Raw genomic sequence first — 20,603 nt, 5'->3', positions numbered from 1 at the left:
CTATTATTCGTGAGATCGATTGAGTCGATCTATAACTATCATGGAGAGTAATACTTTTGGTATAAAAAGTTATATTTTTTAATGAATCGGGTTGAATCGGATATCTATTTCAAAAAATTGACACGTGAGACAATCTCATAAGATTTATATATATATATATATATATATATATATATATATATATATATATATATATATAAAGGTACATGTGATCAATAATAATTTTTAAAAATGTGTCGAAGCAAACATGTATTCTCTTTTAAAGATTGGTACGGGTTAAAGTTTGACATTTGTTTTATAATTGTGAGTATATGATATTGTAGGATTGAACGTTTGCAGCTTTACCAAAAATTATAGTTGGAAATAACAGTGCAATTTAAATTTTTTAAATTGTATAACAGCTCAAGTATCATGTTTCTTCTACTATTCAATCCATCAAAGACAAATTATTACACCCAACAATCAATCTACTTCCTAATAATTTCACTTCTTGCAATCAATTGTAATCGAATATGTGACTTTGTCTTTGATACTAATTGTAGGACCGAGCGCTTTACCAAAAGCTATAACTGATAGTAACAGTATAACTCAAATCTTTTAAACCGTATAATAATTCAAACACCATGTTTCGATTATTTTGCCCAACAGTAACAATTATTGTTATGGTCCAAGTCTATGTACGCAAATCCTAAAAATTTTATCTAATTGATGTGAGACTACTAACATACACCACCGACGCCCATGCATTAATATTTGGAGCGTGAAGTTTACAAATAACCCAATTATGTGTAGAACGGGTGACCCTAACTATGGTAAGTCTAATACATGACAGTAAAACCTCTACAAGGATCGGAACATGTCTATGAAACCATGTCAAGATTGAGTTTTAGACCTAACTCAACTCCAAAAGATAGCTCAAGGAAAATGATTGTTCAAGTCTATACATGCAACTTTTAATGATTTTATACAACCTCTATGGAACAACTAACACACACCCTAACGTTCAGGAATGAACATCTAGAAAGTGAAGTTTACACGTGGCCTAACTATAGGCAGAATGGGTGGCCCAAATCCGTGCAGTCCAATACATAAAGGTAGAACCAGGGTCAGGATCGGAACATGGCTATGATACCATATTAAGATTGAGATTCGAACATAACTCAACTCCAAAAGCTAGTTAAAAAAAGGGGATTGTACAAGTTTTATATATAGGACTCCCACTGATTTTTCCAACTGAGATGTAGGAAAACTAATACACTACACTCAAGCGAAAAATGAATATTTGGAATGAATATTAGGAGCGTGAAACATACATGATAATTGAGTCCAACTATGGGCAGTCCAACGTATAACAGTGGAATCTGAGCTCTGATACTATATTAAAATTTAAACTTGGACATAACTCAATCTCAAAATCTAGCTTAAGTGAGAAGAATTCTCCAAGTCTATGTATGCATTTCTTAATGTTGGATCTAACCAATGTGAGTGCATCCAATAGCTATAATGAGAGATTGATTTAAATTTTCTTGTTGAGTCCGTCAATGAGAATTAAGAATTGGTGTTAAATTAAGAAGTTGAAGTGATTCAAGAAAAAGTTGAGCGAGTGGGACGAAAACATCCACGCACAATTGTTTGACTTGGCCAATAAAATAAAAACACTAGTAAATGGAGCCATATTCACTATTCCTTTGTATTTAATATATTAAGAAAGAGTTATAGTTTAATTTTTTATATAATGGTATTTTTTTTTTGAGGAAATAATTAATTATCTTTCTTCATAATTGTACAAAATATTTAAATTTTTTAATTAAAAAATATGTGTTATGATTAATTCACCAAAAGAGAAAAGTACTCTAATCTTAAACCACCATATCAAAACCATCTTTTCCAATTTAGAAAAAAATATAATTATTCATTATTTTGGGTCCTTGATATGTTTAAGAAAAATTTCAATTGCAATCAATCTATGAGTAGTTTGCTTCATTGTTGACACACAAGTATGAAGTATCGGGTATGCCACGACCATAACTACTAGTATGAACTATGCGAATCAATTGATGAGTTGTTTGTTTCATTGTTGACACACAAATTTGAAGTATCAGGTATATCACGACCACAAATACTAATATGAACTATGAGTTTCAAATAAAAAACTTCGAGATTTTTGTATTGATTCCTATTGTATTTAATATATTTGACACTTACTTCGATTACGTTAACAAGGACATATGTGCGCGAGGGCTGTAGCCCGGCTTTGTGATGATAAACCAAGAACAAGAGATCAAGATTCAATGGAGAAACCAAATGACGCTAATAAGTCTTTTTTATATATAACAATTGGTATAATTTCAATAGATGTGGTCATTGCATAAACAAGCTATCCACTTTTTGTTCTTTGGTTTTCTTTTTGTATATATGTTCTTTATTTTATTTGTTCTTATTTGTGTATAAATTCGTTAATGAAGTTGTTTTTCATAGTTCTGATTAATTTATTTCATAGTTTGGCATGTGTATTATTTGTAACTCGATATTTATTGTAAATGACTTGTATATCCTAATCGACTTATTTATTATAAAGACAAAAACTTGTGTGAGACGGTCTCACGAGTCGTATTTTATGAGACGAATATCTTATTTGGGTCATCCATGAAAAAGTATTACTTTTTATGCTGAAAGTATTATTTTTTATTGTAAATATTGATAAGATTGACCCGTCTCACAGATAAAAATTCGTGAACATATCTCACAAAAAACTTACTCTATTACAAGTTGTCAACCTCAATCAATAGTCCAACACAATTATGTGATTGTGCAATATGCAACTTGAGAACACTTTTTCTTCTTCATTTTTTAAATATTTTGTTGATGACATTACAATTTGTAGCCTTCGATGTTGATGTCATCTTTATATTGGAACGTCAGATGTCACTTGTCCAAAGTTCATTTCAGGTTTTTATTTTTATTTTATACCACAAATATGTATATGTGATTTTATAAAATTTAAGGAGTATTGGAAAATTCCAAATAAAATTGATTTTTCATTAAAAAAAATTGTTTTTGTGTTTCTTAATCTCAAATTTGACAAAAACTTGTGTGAGACTGTCTCACGGGTCGTATTCGTGAGACGGATCTCTTATTTGGGTCATCCATGAAAAAATATTATTTTTTATGCTAAGAGTACCACTTTTTATTATGAATATGGGTAGGGTTGACCCGTCTCACATATTAAGATCCGTGAGACGGTCTCACATGAGACCCACTCCTCAAATTTTGCTTTATGTTCCTGCATAATTTGATTCAAATTCATAAATTCATCTCATGCTAATTCTCATTATTCAAAAGTGATTCTGTTATTTTTGTATATAAATGAAAATTTTTCTGGACACTCTTAACATGACCAATATTTTAGTCTTATATATCCAAAATTATCCTTTTAAAATATAAAATTTGTCACATTAAGTTCAAGCTTATCCCAAGTCTATTCTTGGATCCGTCCCTGATTATATATTATATTTTTTCTCGTGATATAAACGTAAGAGATATTAAATATCTTCATCTTACGATTGAATTTTTTTAATGAAAATCATAATAATTGCAAAATGGTATGAGTAAATTAAGAATTGGAACAAATGACACATACTTTTGAATGTAACGTGCTTTCATTTTGTTTTTTTAGGGTTCAGTGCCATTACCATGAGGGATTCATTCCCTCTAATAATGACAATTTTTTTAAAAAATTATTAACGGTGCAATTTAATTATGATGTTAGATCTTTAGAAGATTTTATGTAACATCCCTAAAAAGTAACCACCAAAACTCCAATCTTTTTCTAAAAAAGATATATTTTAAATTACAACAAATTACTTTGCATAATATATTGTACAAGTAATTACTTTTTATATCACATAATTTGAAAATTAAGCTTATTTTGAGATCTTATCACGTATCTATATATGTGAGATGGATTGATCTGATTCATATTTACTATAAAAAGTCATTTTTTTGACGTAAAAGTAAGATTTTTCATGAGTCGAGCCAGATCTGAGATCCATCTAACAAAATTGATCGGTGAGACAGTCTCATATGAGCTTTTATGTAATTTTAAATATTGACATCCGCTGAACTCTAAAAACTTTGTAAGAAAAATATCTAAAATCAGAATTAGCACTCTAAAGATTGTATGTAATCCATTTGTTTTATGACAATGATACCTACCGTTATTATCATTTGACGTGCACCAGGTAACTTTTCGGGCCAACGTAGTAGTCTCCAAATCACGTGTGACAAACTCGTTTGGAAAATGAGTAGGTCTTGTGAGACGGTCTCACGAATCTTTATCAGTGAGACAGGTCAACTTTACCTATATTCACAATAAAAAGTAATACCTTAGCTTAAAAAGTAATATTTTTTCATCAATAACCCAAACAAGAGATCCAAATCACCAAATACGACCTGTAAGACTGTCTCACACAAGTTTTGCCTTGAAAAATAAAAGTAAACAAAATCAAATTCATGATATTGGTGAAGTGTTTAGCTACCCCACTAACATAAACATCCCTCCACTCTTCAATATTAAGTTAAATAGACGACATCTGATATTTAGGATATTTTATACCGCATGTATATTATATCTTGAAAATTTTATTGTACAATGATATACACGATAAATATTTAATTAATATATAACAAAATGTACATCCCCCACATAACAAAATAATCTTTTCAATATAATAAGTTTTTTTATTTGACTAATTGTTTGAAACTTTATCCTTATCTGAATAAAACAAAACAAGTTTACAAATTATATACACTAGATTAATTAAAGTTTTATTTTGGAATTCCACTCCATAAACACACAACATTTTGAAAAAGTTCACTAAAATACACTTATAATATTTATATTTATATAGAGGTTCCTCGTTCAAGTCTAGATATATGAGAGAGTATGGTACCTGCTATTTTTATATCTAACGACTTTTGATTCATAAATTATATCAATTTCTTTCTATATAAGGGTGGACGATATTATAGGTGTATTTTTTTATAAGAGTGTCATTTTATCGGTGTTTATTCGATATGTTAGTGTGAATGTCACCTCATCGGTGATTATGTAAACGTGCGGTATATAAAAATTGTATAAAATAAATAGATATATTATATATACACATTTGATTATTGTAAGTATAGTTTTAGGGGCAAAAGAGGAATTTCGGCCCACACACGGCTGATGAATCGGGCTTTCATGGGCTCGAGTCTTGACATTTGAGCAAAGACAAAACAAGGCATTGCTCCAAGTTCATTTTGGATATTTCTTAGTATTTTTTCTGCATAAAAAAAAAAACAAATTTTTCATGAATATAAATCCTAAATTTATGTTTTCACAAGCAAAAATTTCACATACCCTTTGAGATTCTGTCCTCAGATAAAGCACAAAAGAACAATCCAACAGATCTTGAGCGTTTGATTTTTGGCCAACGAAACCCTCTCTAGCGACTACACGTGCCGCCCATCTCTTGATTTGTATTTGCATTCATGCATGGAATACGCCTCACACTATAGCGCACGAAAACGGAAAATATAGATACACAGGGATACATACAGAGATTGTGTATGTGGGAGGAAAGGAGAGAAATGTGGGGAGGAAAGAGTCTTTGGCATCTGTTTCATTTCTTGATCTTTGTTGGGCAGCGGCTGGTTCAAGGCTATCTTTAGCTACCCATCTGTTTAAAGTTTGATTTTGACATAAAGTTTTTGATTTTGGGGGGTTGATTCGTTATAAGGTGTTGTTTATGCGAATTATCCGTGGATGTTGAATCCAAGACTGTTTCCTTTTGGTGGTGGGTCTGATCTTTTACTTCCCCTTAAACTGTCACATCTGACCGGTTTGATATTCTTGTTTGCATCGCTTGTGAAATATCAAGGTATAGACCTGGTGATCTGTGCCCAGTCCTATTTTCCTGTTTTATACTCTACAGTTGTTTTTTTTCCTGATCTTGGGTCTGTTTTTTTCTCGTTTCTCTGTTTCTTGAACTGTATATGAAGTGGTAGATCAGGAAATGCTGCATTGTTGCACAGTTTGAGTTCATTTACTTGTTAGGTGATCTTGATTTGGTGTTGGGATTATCTTGGTATGGTGGGTGGATCGAATCATTTGATGGCGGAGGATATAAGTTTGAGATTTGTTTGCAAGTTTTGCAACAAGAAATACCCGTGTGGGAAGTCGTTAGGGGGTCACATTAGGTCTCATGTGATTGCGAATTCAGCTGAACCTGAGAGAAAAGTTGAGGCCAGCATGAAAAGAATTCCATCTCCAATTGATGACGTACAGCAGAATTTTGCTGAGTTTGTGAACGGGCAATCTAGTTACGGCCTGAGGGAGAATCCCAAGAAAACTTGGAGGGCAGCGGATTCAAGATTCGAGTCTTCACTAGAGAGAGTTTGCAAGCAATGTGGTAAAGGGTTTCAATCAATGAAAGCTTTGTGTGGTCATATGGCGGTTCACTCTGAGAAAGATAAGGTTAATTTGAAGGATGATCAATCTTGGACTAGTGAAAACCAGAAGCTGGTACTGGATAGTTGTTCGGATACGGAAGTCGAGGACATGATTGTTCGAACGAGGTCATCGAAGAGTAAGAGGTCTGATAAAAGCATACCCAGTTCTCCTTTTAACATGGCTAATAATGGTTCTTCATCTGTTTCGGAGATTGATGGAAATGAACCAGAAGCGGTGGCTGTCTGTTTAATGTTGTTGTCTATGGATTATGTGAAGAGGGGTGGTGTTTACTCGGTTGTAGAATCTTCTGATAACAATTCAGCTGTTTTGGAGACCAAATCATCTTCTCTTGACATGAGAAATGATGGTAAATATGGCTTAAATCACAGTCACAACCGGACCAACACGACCCAAGTAAAGAAACTTGGGGATAGAAAGATTAAAGAAACTGCTTTGGATGCTGAGATAATTCAAATGGAGGATTCTGATTCTGGTTATTTCTTGGATGAATGTGCTAAGGTCGAGTCGGATGTGTCTTTTGACGGGTTTTACAGAAATGGCATGTTTGATGAAGGCAATAAGTCCCTGGTGAAGGAAAATGGGGATGATGATGCTCACACGGTTTCAAATTCAACTAGGATTGAAGCCCAAAAGAGGAGTCCTAAATTGTGGAACGAAACTTGTTTTAAACCAAAGAATGGTTCACCAGATTCTGAGGCACAGAACTATACTCAGAAGAGACGAAAATACGAATGCTTGAACTGTACTAAGACGTTCAACTCATTCAGGCTCTTGGAGGGCACAGACCTTGCCATAAACGAAACAATGCCACCGAATCGAGGCATCAAAGCGATGAGAACAGCCTCCACGAGTACAATGACTTCAGAACTTGTAATAGATTTGGTGCATCTGCTAGCAAGAGAAAAGTAACTGATAATGATTCATTTCAATATGCTGAAAAACAAATCAAGTCTAAGAAAAGTACCAAGGTTCATATTTGTCCATTTTGCCAAAGAGTTTTCAAGAACGGTCAGGCATTAGGTGGACACAAGAGGTCACATTTCATTGGTGGCGGCAGGGAAAACACCAGTGATAGTCCGGTTAAGAAGCCTAAGCTGCCTGATTTACTCGATCTCAATCTTCCAGCTCCCGAAGAGGACGAGGATGACGAAGATTCCCCATTTTTTGGAGTTTAATTTTCTGGTAAGCTCATAAAGATTCAAATAAACTTAGAAAACAGGTCTCATACAATGGTTCTTTCATGCTGCGCTGCGCTCATCCCAACTACAAGAAGCCTCCTGATTCATCCCATATTTGCACGTTTTAAGATCATTCATCACCTTTTGCAGACTCTTAAGTTCATTTTTGTTTTTCATCTTTGTTTTGAAGTAGTGATTTGACATCGGATAAATTTCTGTTATCCAGTAGTCCATTTATTCAAGACTAAAAGCAAAGAATTATTTTATTTATATAACTCATTTTGCTCCCAAATAATTGTGTTGCCTTATTCTTCACAAGATATTAGGGAGCCCTAAAGACATTTGAGAACCTCAAGTGCTTGGTAAAAGGAAGTCCATATCTTTCATGTAAGAGCCATTTAACAACTCGCACTCGGCACGAACAACGCCCCAATCTTCATTCAATCCATTTTGATGGAGCATAGTTCACCACCTTTGATTCGGGAGGAACAATCATATGCATATACACTTATTTGTCCCCTCCTAATGTCTTTTTGCATCTTTTACACCATAAGAATATATAACGTTTGATCTTGATAAGACTAATTTCCTTGTTTACTATCTAATGATTGGCACCATTGCAATTGGATTAGAAAGATTAACTTAATCTGATCCTAATCGGGGCGATTAGTGTTTATTCTAATGTGTTAAAAGTTGTCTTCCTTTGAAAATAAAAGTGTTGGCACCATTGCAATTGGGTTAGGAAGATTAACTTAATGCGATCCTAATCGGGGGCAATTATTATTTATTTAAATTATTTTAGCTATCGTCACTTTAGAGTAGTGCAAACACGCTTTATCTTGGAATGCAATGATCCTTTGTTTCCATCACGTTGCTTGAAGGATTAACAAGTGATGTTACCATCCAAATATCTGAATTCGAATTCAGATAGTTATCATCGAAGTCAGATAGTTATCATCAGTCATATTTTTTTATAAAACGACAAACGTTTTGAACTTAAATCGTCAAACATGTTTGACATAAACTACGTGTCTCATTACCGATGTACTTTTAACAAGTCGAAAATAAGTAAAAAGTAATTTGAATAACATGGATAAAATGTAATGTCATTTGCTAACCCTCATTATAGTTTTGGCAATGAGGTGTGTAAAGTGGTAAAGTAATTGTGCATTAATTGAGATATCAACTGATATAACTTCTCATTGAACATGTGAGGTTTCTTGAAAAACACTTTAATTTAAAGAAGTTGTCGACGAAAGGTCGCTAGGAATTTGTACTAGGTTCAAATTTCCAATCAATGTAATTCTTATTTTTATTTAATTTAATAATTGTATCACATTTACCTAATTTTATAAAATTTTCAAAACATTACCATATATAAAACAAGTATTTAACATATTAGCATAATCTAATTAATTAATTGAAACTTAAGTTAATCCTTTGGTATAATTTTTTTGGGTAAATTGATTTATTAATTTTTAAAATATTGGTTATTTTCACGATTCTTTATTTATCCGAAGTTTGAAGATGCCAAGTACATCAAAGATTTGAGAAAAAATATTTAGTAAATACTTTTGCATGTAATTTTTTTTTAACTTTAGACCAACATATTAAATATTATTTACCAATTAAATATTAATTAGTTCAACAACTAGATAAATAAAGCAGTGACTTGCAATAAAGGCTAGGCTGCCATTTCATTACTTTGATACCAAATTTGGTTGTGATGATACAAATACCAATATGAAAAACAAGAAATTGTTTTTAGACACAATAAATCATATGTTTCCAATAATACACATAAAATGTTGAAAAAAAAAGTTTATTAAAAGGGCTCCGATTTTTTTTTCACTCGTATCTATTAAATCGATAATAAGAGAGCGACAAACATATGACGTTTGAGTTGCTGAACGTTTTCAAAGATTAAATTCCATAATTACCACAATTTACAGTTTTTTTGGTAAAACAGAAAACCCTAAATTCTACCCAACTCCCATAAACTCTTAAATAAAAATAAATAATATGAATTATTTAAATTCTTCGCTATAACTGCTTGAAATTTTCTTTTCATTTTTAAAAGCAACCACGTGGGCCAATGGTGGGCCCATAGGTCAGGTGAGCCGGCCCAATTTAGTGGACCAATACCGTCGTCCCCGATTAGGAAGGAGAGTGGAAAAGTGCTCAGAAAATGTAATGGAATAAAAAAAATCCGATCGTACACGTGTACGGCTGTATGTTGATTAGAGATTTTTTCGGTTAAATTTAATACCATTGGTAGTTTATGAAAAGGAAGTCACATCGTGTCTATAGAAAAAAAAAAGGATGCCAACAAAAGTAAGTTTCAACTATGGTTATATTTGTTTTATACTTTTTGGAAATAAAATTTATTGGGTATTGATACTCACTGAAAATTTAGGGTCTGATTCCAGCAAATGACACTAATCCAGACGCATGCTTCGAATTTGTCCTGAGCCTGAATCACGAAGGGACCGGGATATTGTCCCGGCGTAACCCCTCCGACGCTCAAGTCAGATACTGAGGATATAAGTGGAGAACAACCAAGAGTGTTGCTGAAAAGCAATATAGTGAATGAATAAATTATACACCCAAATATGATATTCATGGGAAAATACTTGGGCACGTGATGGGCCTCTCACCTTGGCTGGACATGGGCAAGGGGTTCAGATCTGGTTTGGGTCTAACCCTAACGGGCCCATCCTTAAGGTATTTGGTACAATAATTGTTTCTACAAAAAAAATCGAAATGTGAGTGTTTGACTATTTGAGCAGCTGTACTGTTTAAAATATTAGAATTGTATTTATATTTTATATCACTGTCGTCGTATTTTGTGAGAGAGATAGCTTAGGGTCATCCATAAAAAAATATTACTTTTTATACTAAGAATATTACTTTTTACTGTGAATATCGGTATGGTTGACCCGTCTCACAAATACATATTCGTAAGACCGTCTCACAATAGACCTACTCTTAGAATCAGTTGAGTGCAATGAGAAATGAGTTTTGACATTCTTGATCAAGTTGTTCATAAAAAGAATGAGGCTAATTAGGATAAGTCCGAATAAAAATAAATGTTATAGTGAATCACATGGAGATGTAAACCCACAACTAGATATATCCTGAACCATTTAGGGTCATAAGCATATGATTCTGTATTCCCGTTGAGACAGTCAACGTTCAAGAAGTTGAATTTGGTGACTGTAATTTGATGACGATCAAACAAAATGCTTACAAAAAATTTATAAGTTGACTTTATAAGATGAGATAAATTCAAGTTAGCTTAACTACGCTAATTAAGTAAGGAAAGTGAAACTGCATGTTTTGGTGAATGAGTTATTGGCAGATGCCAAAAATATATTAGTGAAAATTTTGATCTTATAAATTTTCAATATAAGAGCAAGATTTATATCTTTTATATATAGGGGCTGTCAAATCGTCAATCGGAGTTATGAGTTCACAATTATTTATTTAGTGAATTTGAAATTTACTAATTAAATAATAGTATTAGTGACTACTAATATGTAAAAAAATCTCATAAAATATTCTAGATGAGTTTAGAATTAATTAACCAATAAGTTAATTAAACAAATTTAAAAATAAATACTTACTTGTTAAATAATATGTCTATACATATAGTATATGTGCATATACATATATATGTATGTATGTGTGTGTGTATATATATACACACACATACATATACTTTATATGGTGATAAAAAGATGTGTATATAAATATATCATGCATTATAAAGAGTTTATTAATACATGATAAAATAAACATGAGAATTTTAATTAATAAAAATAGAGAATCCTGGTGAGAGTATGATAATGAATCCTAATAGGACTCCTGATGTGATCAGGAATCGATTTCTATAAATATTTTCATTGAGAGTCATATGAAATAATACTATTTTTGCTGACAAAATTTTTTCTCTCCTTCCTTCAACCAAATTCACGGCCACTTGGTTTTTTTCTCAAGAAATATTCACGGCCACTTCCATGGCCATCATCGCCGCAAGATCTCTCAAACTAAACAATCCAGTCTCGATGCAAAATTGTTTATATATTTAGTGAGATCTAAACAAGGAATCCAGTCTCCGATTGTGGAGTTGATTAGGCGATCAAAAAGAGAGAAATCCTGTTCGAAGAGTTATACAAGAAATACTATCTACGCTTAAAATATGAAATATTTTGGAGCCCGCGTTATATATGCATAGATAACAATTTTAAACACCCTAAGAATGTTTAAATTTATATGACGCCCAAAGAACATTTCAGACGTTGATACACAAATTTTAAACGTCCGCTGTGTCTTGGGTACGATAAAACAGTACTCCAACAAAACTATCCTACATATATGATATTGTATATCGTGGCAGTCACGCAGATACAAAATTTCACATGACTAAAAACAAGTACATATTGTTAATATGATATTCATATAACAAGGAGCCCAAAACAAATGAAGTGGAAATTACTAGTACACAGATGGGAATAGGGTAAATACAAAGGGAAAAGTGCTTAACAAATTTTGATCATACAAATGGATCAATTTAACATCTAACCTGGAGAATAATGTGTTTCAGAATTCAGTAAGAATATATACTCGTAAATAATAATCATCCGGTGGCTGTGCCGCCTTGTGATCCATATTCCTAGCTCACCTGTGCCAGATAAATGTGTGAAATGGGAGTGAAAGAGTAATTAATGCAAATACTAAGATACACTTACATCCAAAGAAAAAATGTAATAATGCAGATGAAAAGAATTGATGCACATAGAATATTCACTTATATCAACGAAATATTTTTAAAAGTATTCGGGCAACTTTTTTTGTAACAACTTGGCAGGGGAGTTTTTGTTTTCACGAGAGTTTGAACCTTGACCTCTTCCCACTTCTTCACATGGGTGGTGGCAAAAGGTATTAGAAAATTTGGAATCAAACTAACATGAGTGAAAAGAATAGGCATACAGATATATAGCTTAATCCCCATTAAAAATTCCACAAATTTATCTAAATATATTGATCATCCGGATATATTCATTTTTATATAAAATGTACAATTAAATAATGTTTAAGCACAAAATATAATATCATCTAGATAATGTGCAATTAATAAAGATTCATCATCATATTAATGCTATTAGGCTAACAAAGTAATATAATTATTTTTACCAAAAAACTAAGTTTAAATATTTTTAATTATTTTTCTGACTGCTGGCGGCAGTAGACGGCGGGCGACGGCAGGCGGATTGTGTGTGGTGGTTGAGAATTGAGAGTGAAAACAAAAAATAAAACAAAAAAAGTGAGGCGTATTAGGGTTTTAATATTTAAAATTAGTTTACTTTGACTAGGTTTTTAAAATTGTTGACTACAACTTAAAAATCTTGACTGACTCGCCCGCCTGCTCGCCGCCTCGCCCGCCGCCTCGCCCCGCTCGACCCGCCTGTTCGCCGCCTCGACCCGCCTCGCCAACACCGCATAGCTTGGGCCGCCTAAAACACCCGCCTCATACATAGGCGGTCGGTCGAGGTAAGAAACAAAGGATATGGTATAATATGAGCCCTTCAAATAAATGCTAGTATAATATAGTTTATAAAATAGAAGCCAAATGGAGGATTGCATGTATGGCATGATATGGTCTCGGAAGAGGACAAAAGAAGATATTGGAAAAGGGATCGACTGGTATCATATTCAGTACAAGTGGAAAGCTTTTTGGTCCAATTGATGATAAAAGTGCACAAGTATTTTGATATGTGCTGCGTGAAGAATTTTAGGAGCTTAATCACAAGTGGAAAGCTTTTTGAAAGGATTCCATATGATCTTTCCTCTATTTTACCAAAAACTTTTCCTTCCCATTGACGTGTGAGTGTCGTGTATGTACTTCACCCTCACACGGATTCAAGGTAAAACACATGCATTTCAGATTAACAGAAGAGTTAAGTTTGTACCTCATAATTGTCCTTTCCTCATCCCAGGAGGAACAATATCCCCGATGAGGCCTTCGTCGGTAGGAGGTTTGGAACTCGTCCCTCGGACTATATGTGACTGTTCGACATGACCTTGAGTGCTGGGGGACTGTGTAAATTGTATAGAATTTTCTTGAAGAAATTGGAGTCTGGGATAATAAAATTGAGAGGTAGAAGTAGCTAGCGGCCTAGTAAAGGTGGCGTCCTGTGGAATGATCCTGCCTCTTGGAAATCCTACTGAGTGGTGACAGTGTTGCCCTTCATATGTAGTAATCACCACTGTTGGATCCTTGCAGGATCTTTCAACTCTTTTTTTAACCGTGCACTTACTGTTTGTACATCGATAGTAGCTCCTGCGGAGAATAATAAAACGATCTTGTGAACTAAGTTACACCCCAATTCTAGACCTTTTGCAATTAGCCAAGCCCAAAGTTGCATCTGATGTATCATTCAAGCTCGGTAATTATCAAAACTGATCTACTATATCTATCACTGGATTGCATGTGTTCACCATCCTTAATATTAGATTGATCTCAAGATTTTGTTTTGTGTATTCGAACTTCATTTTATGCAATGTTTAAGACTGCATGGTTGTACATAAGATGACTAATACGTAGCAGCAATACAACTAAAATGCTAGATATTAAGTACAATAGCCGAACACAAACGTTTGATCGCATCTCTGGATCAAAACTCAAACCGCAATCATGAGGACAAATATAATTGACCAGCCAAGAGTAGAGTTCCATATACAAGAAAGCCAAAACCATGATCATTAAGGCCATTGTTTTTTCAATTCGTAGTTCTTTACTCATGAGACTAGAACAAATATTCGACCAAAAATTCATATATTGACTCTACCTTGTTTGTGGATTATACTAGTAGTGCTAGACATCATCGTAAGTTGAGAGGCAGGATCTAGATTACTGTTCAGAGTACTAGTGATCAGATTGAGGTTGCAGTACAAGTTAGTAGAAAAAACCAAACAAGAAATTAAATATATCATTGGAGGCCTATTCCATATCAACTTTTCTTTACAGGGAATCCATCCAGTATGGTTGAAGTACAGATTTGCATGTTACTTTTCCTTTTTCTATTATAGGGAACTAAGCGTGGATGGATTTATATATAGGACAGATACCTTGGAAATGGACTATTCTTAACAGCTTTCTGTCCATATTTTCTCCATCTATATCCATCTTCTAGATGATCAACTTCACTTTTAGTCATAAAGGCAAATCGTTGTTGGCGGATTCGCTTTTGACCCTTCTTCTTAGTCTTGATCCTGCAGATCGAATATTCATCCTTCGTTATACATTCGAACTACCTAAATCGTAATCACATTGAAAAACACAAGAAGAGCCATTATGTTAATTCATGCTATTGCGGGGGAATGATACACGACCCTGATAACACCAAAACTTTATGGGCATATTGAAGGTTCTGATAGGATATTAGTAGGAGCATTATTCCAGTGATGAAAATAAAAGTTTGCATCCAATGAAAGCAACAAGGATATGAATTTGAAACATACAATGCCTCATGTTCATAATTTTGGGAGACAAAATTGCTTATTAATAACTGCGCAACCAATTGTTAAAGCCGGGGAAGGAAAAATTATGCTACTACAGAAAGAAAACCAAACCGATTTTAGTTCATCATCTTTCATTATATCCCGACAGGACGCTCTCGCATGAATTTCATGCATTTAGTCTACTTCCAGAGTGGCACGTCGCTTTTTCCAATCATGCAATATATATATATATATATATATATATATATATATATATAATATGCGCACTGCACACATATGGTTGTTTGTTAAGATTACGAGGCAACAGATCCCCAAAAAACAATGGCAGACACAGTTCACGAGACACTGTGGTTTACTTGAGCCATATATATATGGAACTGTCAAATAAAATAATCTGATACATTATGAAAGATAAAATGATATGTAATAATAAGCCATAAAAAGCTGACATTGGATGACTTTCACGCACGTGTGCTATGAAAGTTTAGCTTCTAACCCACACCCAAAAAACAAAATAACACCGCCACCCTCATGGCCTCTTCTCGTTATGGGAGATGCTAGAATTCAAACCCGGTGACACCAAACTCCCTTCCCTCATGTTTGTAATAAAAAAAAAAAAGAAAAGCAAAATAATGATATGGTTGAAAAATTTATCTAAATGAATATGAAGATAGATGCAAGAACCGGACCACTTTACGAGGATCATGATCAAAAATCTTTTTTCGACAAAATCTAACATGCATAAATCTGAGGTTTGGATTCGATCCCACAAAAAAACTCACCTCATATAATAATAAAAAAGAACTTCCAGAAAGTGACGATGAAAAGAAAGTGGAAAGCGGTTTCCCACACGCATAGTCTGGATTTTGAATAAAGACGAAAAAATTCTCGATTTCTTCGCTGAAAAGCAACACTCGAGGAGGAAAAATGAATTATTTTAAAAAATTTGAAGACGAATTTATAGCGTTTGATTGCCGCCGCAATAGCGGCTGTGCGTGATACATACAAAGAACACATGTTTAATAAATACCTAAAGAGCCCCTAAGTTATCCTCAAATTCCGCAAATACCTAGCCCACAATTTGCGTCGACAGTTTGATGCTTCTAGAGACTCTGTGCAAAGATTGTACGGACACGCATGAGCACGTTCCTGCTTTCTCCCCTCTTTTTTTCACACTTACCTGACTCGTGTGTTTTTCACTTTGTGGCAAGGGAAGTTTCCCAAAGTGTAGAACACAAAGTTACGGGGAGGGTGAATGCAAAAATCTGTGTTTTGCCTAAAGGAATTCTTGATTGGACAACACATGCATGCAGTGGCGCTAATACACTCACGCTGAGTCGGGTGGGGGGTTGGAGCTGGTTCCGCCGGAGGCGGTCGACTTCTCCGGCCGATCCTCGCACGAGCTGGAAGACACCGATGGATTGGAAGCCGAAGCGGAAGCCGACACCATTTTCTCTTCCTCCGCCAGCACCGTCGACTCTGTACTCCGAGGAGTCGATGAGGCAGCAGCGTAAGTATAATCATCCGCCCCGCCCCCGGCGAAACCGGATTCAATCCGATCCAAACCATCGAAACCTCCGTCACCACCTCCACCGACAGCAGATTCCTCCGGGAAACTCCACGCGAACTCGTGTAACCCTCCGCTGACTTTGTAGTCACCTCCGAAGAAACACCCGTCATTCAAACCCTCAGAATCGCCCAGCGACCAGCTCGACTCCGCCGCAATTTCAGGATCAACCTTCTTCCCCGCCATAAAACCACCCAGGCCCAATAACCGCTAATTCACCACGAACTTCACCTCTCTGTACGCGTAAATCCGCTCGATAATCAGCCGGAGAAGACCTTGAATCACCGAGGAGAAAACGACTTGGAACCAGAAAACTAGGGTTTCCCCACAGAGGGAAAGAGAAATTTACGCGTAGTAGTCTTTTGGTAAGAAGCTGTTATTGGCTAGATTTGATATGATTTGATTTCTTTTTATTTAATATATATTTAAATTTATTTTAGGAAAAGAGATAATTTTAAAAAATTGGGCGTCAACCCTTAAATAGTAAAGGCGAGAGGCTGAAATTGAAGCACAACATCGCACAAGAAAAGATATTAAAAAAAATTAAAAAAATCACACACACACACACACAAACACATGAATTGTATGCAAAAAGTTGCTTTTGTTTAAACCCCTTGATCACATAATCAACCGCTCAAAAGATTGAAAACTAAACCGAACCGATAAAAAAACACACTATATGATGCTCTCCCAAAAACTATGATCTCCTCGTTTCATTACAAATAAAACTCAATCGGCCAGACTCCGCTCGGCTCAGCTCGACTCAACTCAACTCAGCTCACAATCTAATCCTATCCATGTTGCTAAAACGTCATTTGAATTTTCATTGAAAGCTTACAAATTAGATAGACCATTAGTCATTACAATTGATTTTAGCAAAAACTTGTATGAGACGGTCTCACGGGTCGTATTTATGAGACAGATCTCTTATTTGGATCACTCATGAAAAAGTATTACTTTTTATGCTAAAAGTATTACTTTTTTTATGAATATGGGTAGGGTTGACCCGTCTCACTGATTATGATCCGTGAGACGGTCTCACATGAGACTCACTCTTGATTTTATATGCAACAACGACCACGACAAATTTTATTTGACATGAAGTATCTAAAAACTTTTTCGAATCAAATTATTCGATCCAAACTCAACTTTAATTTATTTTTTGATTAGAATTTCAATTAGTTAATCTCTTATTAACTATATTACGCTTCCAAGCTAAGTTTTTTTTGTTCCGAAATATAAAATATTTATATATATATATATATATATATATATATATATATATATATATTAAAGGCAAACGTGAATATTGCTTAATTTTGAGATGATTATTTAAACTTTTTGCAAATGGGTTTTCCATAATAAAAGCCAAAATTGGCCCACCAATTAATAACTACTGATGTTGATACGTTAACAAAAGGTTGGGTTCATTATATCGAACTCATTCATGTACCAGGACCATTGCTTTTTACTAGGCTAGGGATCACACTAGGGTAATATCTCAAGCTAATTAATTGTCATATCATATTATTTTATTTTAATTATTTGTTTTTGGAAAGAATTTACATATTTAATATTGCTATTTTCATCATTAATTAATCTTAATTTGATAATTAATGTAGCCTTGGTAATTGATGTTTTATTAACTGGTTTATGATCATGCATAGGCATATATTTTGTTTTACCTATGTTTTTTTTAAAAAAAGAAACAACACCAAATTATGGCGAGGGAATTTAGCAGATACATACTTGTATGACAAAAACTTATGTGAGACGATATCACATGTTGTATTTTGTGAGACAGATATTTTATTTGAGTTATCCATGAAAAAGTATTACTTTTTATGCGAAGAGTATTACTTTTTATTGTGAATATCGGTAGGGTCGACCTGTTTCACAGATTAAGATTTTAAAGACCGTCTCACTAGAGACCTACTCTCTTTGTATACCTATTATAGCTAGATAAGCAAAAAAACAAAATATATGAAGGAGGAAGAAAGAAGAGTGTAGCAAGACCTCTTCTAAAAGCTATACAAATAAAACCACGACATCATAAAAAGTAGAGTAACGACAAAAGCTAACACTACAATCTAAATCAAAACAATTTTTGAAAAAACTTTTTTTTTCAAAACAATGAAAATTGTAAGTACAACTTTCACACTTCTAAATGAAAAACACAAGCTGCAACACGGCTTATTTACGGTTTTTGGAATAAACAGTAGACCGGTTTTGGTGTAAATGATAAAAATATTGATTATTTTCAAATATTTGTTTATCCGATATTTGGCTCGAGTTCTACATTATTGGAGCTATATATCCTTCTGTCATCCATATATTTATTATACCATAATATACATAGTTATTATTTCATCTCACAAATCAAGTATTATAATATATATAACAATGTTTTTATAACCGGACCGCTGATCGAACCAATTTATTGGTTCAATCAATCCAATTAGTTGAATCGATAGTCGGACCGAAAAACCTTTATATTATATAAAATAATAATATAATGTAACAAATACTATAGTTTAAATTCTAAATATCTTTTTATTTAAACAATATACATATAATAAAATCTAAACAATATACATATAATAAAATATAATTATCTATATATTTTAAAAATAAAAAATCAAAATAAGGTCTAATATTATTAAAATAATATTTTTAATAAAGTTTCAAATCAAAATAATTATATATATAATCAAGAAATAAAATTTTAAATATACATTTTTAAAAGAAAAAAAATTGTTTTTAAATTTAAAATTATGATCGGTTTGATCAGTCAAACAATTTATTAGCACTTTTTTGGCCGGACCGGTGACCGATTCTCGATCGAACCGAACGGTCAAATTTTGAAAACATTGATATGTACATCTATAACATATTATTAATACAAAAAAAAACTCACGTGAGACGACTTCATATATCAATTTTGTGAAATGAAGATTCAACTCGATCTAACTCATGAAAAATATTAATTTTTTTATGTAAAAAATTATTACTATTTATGATAGTTTTACAAACTGAGTTAACTCTTCTCACGATCATATACCCCGACCCACACTATTTTTTTTTTCAAAGTTCTTTTCTTCATTCTATTCTTATCATTTTAAGAAAGTTACTGAATATTAGGTATAAAATATTATATCTATTCATATTTTTGTAAAAGAAAATGCACAATATACATAAAATTGCTAGTATACATTCGATATATATTTCTTGCAGAAACATTATTTTCTAACAAAAAAAAAATAGATTTTATATGTGTGTGTGTGTGTGTGTGGGCCATGACTTGACTTCTGGAAGAAGTAAAAGACGAAATAAGGGGGATGAATCCTTCCAACAAATCAAGATGCTCGCTCGCACTACGTTGAAAAGGAAAGGATCCTAATAGTTACGGCCTTTTTCATTATATTTGGAATGGAATATTAATTTATTCTCTTATAATAATAATAATAATAATAATAATAATAATAATAATACTAATAATAATAATAATAATAATAAACTAGCATTACAGTTTAATTTATAAATATTATTTGTTGCTTAATTGTGCGTAATATATTTTTATGTTTAAAAAATATTTGTTTCAGTTATGATTTTTAAATATAAAATAATGGATAAATGAATTTAAAAATGACTTATTCTGTCTGTACAATTTAGTTTAGAATTGTTTTTTTTTAAATGGTTAGACATGTTGAAATCATAACAAGTAGATGGAATGAAATGTACATATCAAATATTATAATATAGTAAAGTATAATAAGATAGATGATTAGTATTTGGAATTCTTAGGGTAAGACAAAAATTT

General features: G+C 33.1%; 1 protein-coding gene and 1 pseudogene across 2 annotated transcripts; one reads left to right on the top strand and one right to left on the bottom strand.

The window, feature by feature from the left end:
- Positions 1–5,141: 5,141 nt before the first annotated feature.
- On the top strand, positions 5,142–7,992 carry LOC140837189 (uncharacterized; annotated as a pseudogene).
- A 4,180-nt stretch (positions 7,993–12,172) lies between these two features.
- LOC140837188 (probable WRKY transcription factor 57) lies at positions 12,173–17,189 on the bottom strand. 2 transcript variants are annotated; one of them, XM_073203242.1, is made up of 4 exons: positions 16,548–17,189; positions 14,824–14,967; positions 13,665–14,035; positions 12,173–12,376 (listed from the first exon to the last, which is right to left on the bottom strand). In XM_073203242.1, exons 1-3 carry the CDS (start codon positions 16,967–16,969, stop codon positions 13,666–13,668), a joined length of 936 nt encoding a protein of 311 aa, XP_073059343.1. In that variant the 5' UTR covers positions 16,970–17,189; the 3' UTR covers positions 12,173–12,376; position 13,665. The 2 variants fall into 2 exon arrangements, with proteins under 2 accessions (XP_073059343.1, XP_073059345.1); XM_073203244.1 differs by having other exon boundaries at positions 12,173–12,367.
- Positions 17,190–20,603: the final 3,414 nt, after the last annotated feature.

The sequence above is a fragment of the Primulina eburnea genome, chromosome 7 (genome assembly GCF_022965805.1).
Source record: "Primulina eburnea isolate SZY01 chromosome 7, ASM2296580v1, whole genome shotgun sequence".
NCBI classification, from domain to species: domain Eukaryota; kingdom Viridiplantae; phylum Streptophyta; class Magnoliopsida; order Lamiales; family Gesneriaceae; genus Primulina; species Primulina eburnea.
The sequence above is the reverse complement of the archived record's forward strand: the minus strand, read 5'-3'. Positions and strand labels throughout refer to the sequence as shown.

Bases quoted from the DNA above. Each gene is read 5' to 3' on its own strand.
- LOC140837188 (XM_073203242.1), bottom strand. From the start codon at position 16,969: ATGGCGGGGAAGAAGGTTGATCCTGAAATTGCGGCGGAGTCGAGCTGG. The intron at 14,968-16,547 runs GTGAGTGTATTA...TTCGATCTGCAG, and splicing joins AACCCCCCACCCGACTCAGC to GATCAAGACTAAGAAGAAGG. The intron at 14,036-14,823 runs GTATCTGTCCTA...TATTCTCCGCAG, and splicing joins AAGAATAGTCCATTTCCAAG to GAGCTACTATCGATGTACAA.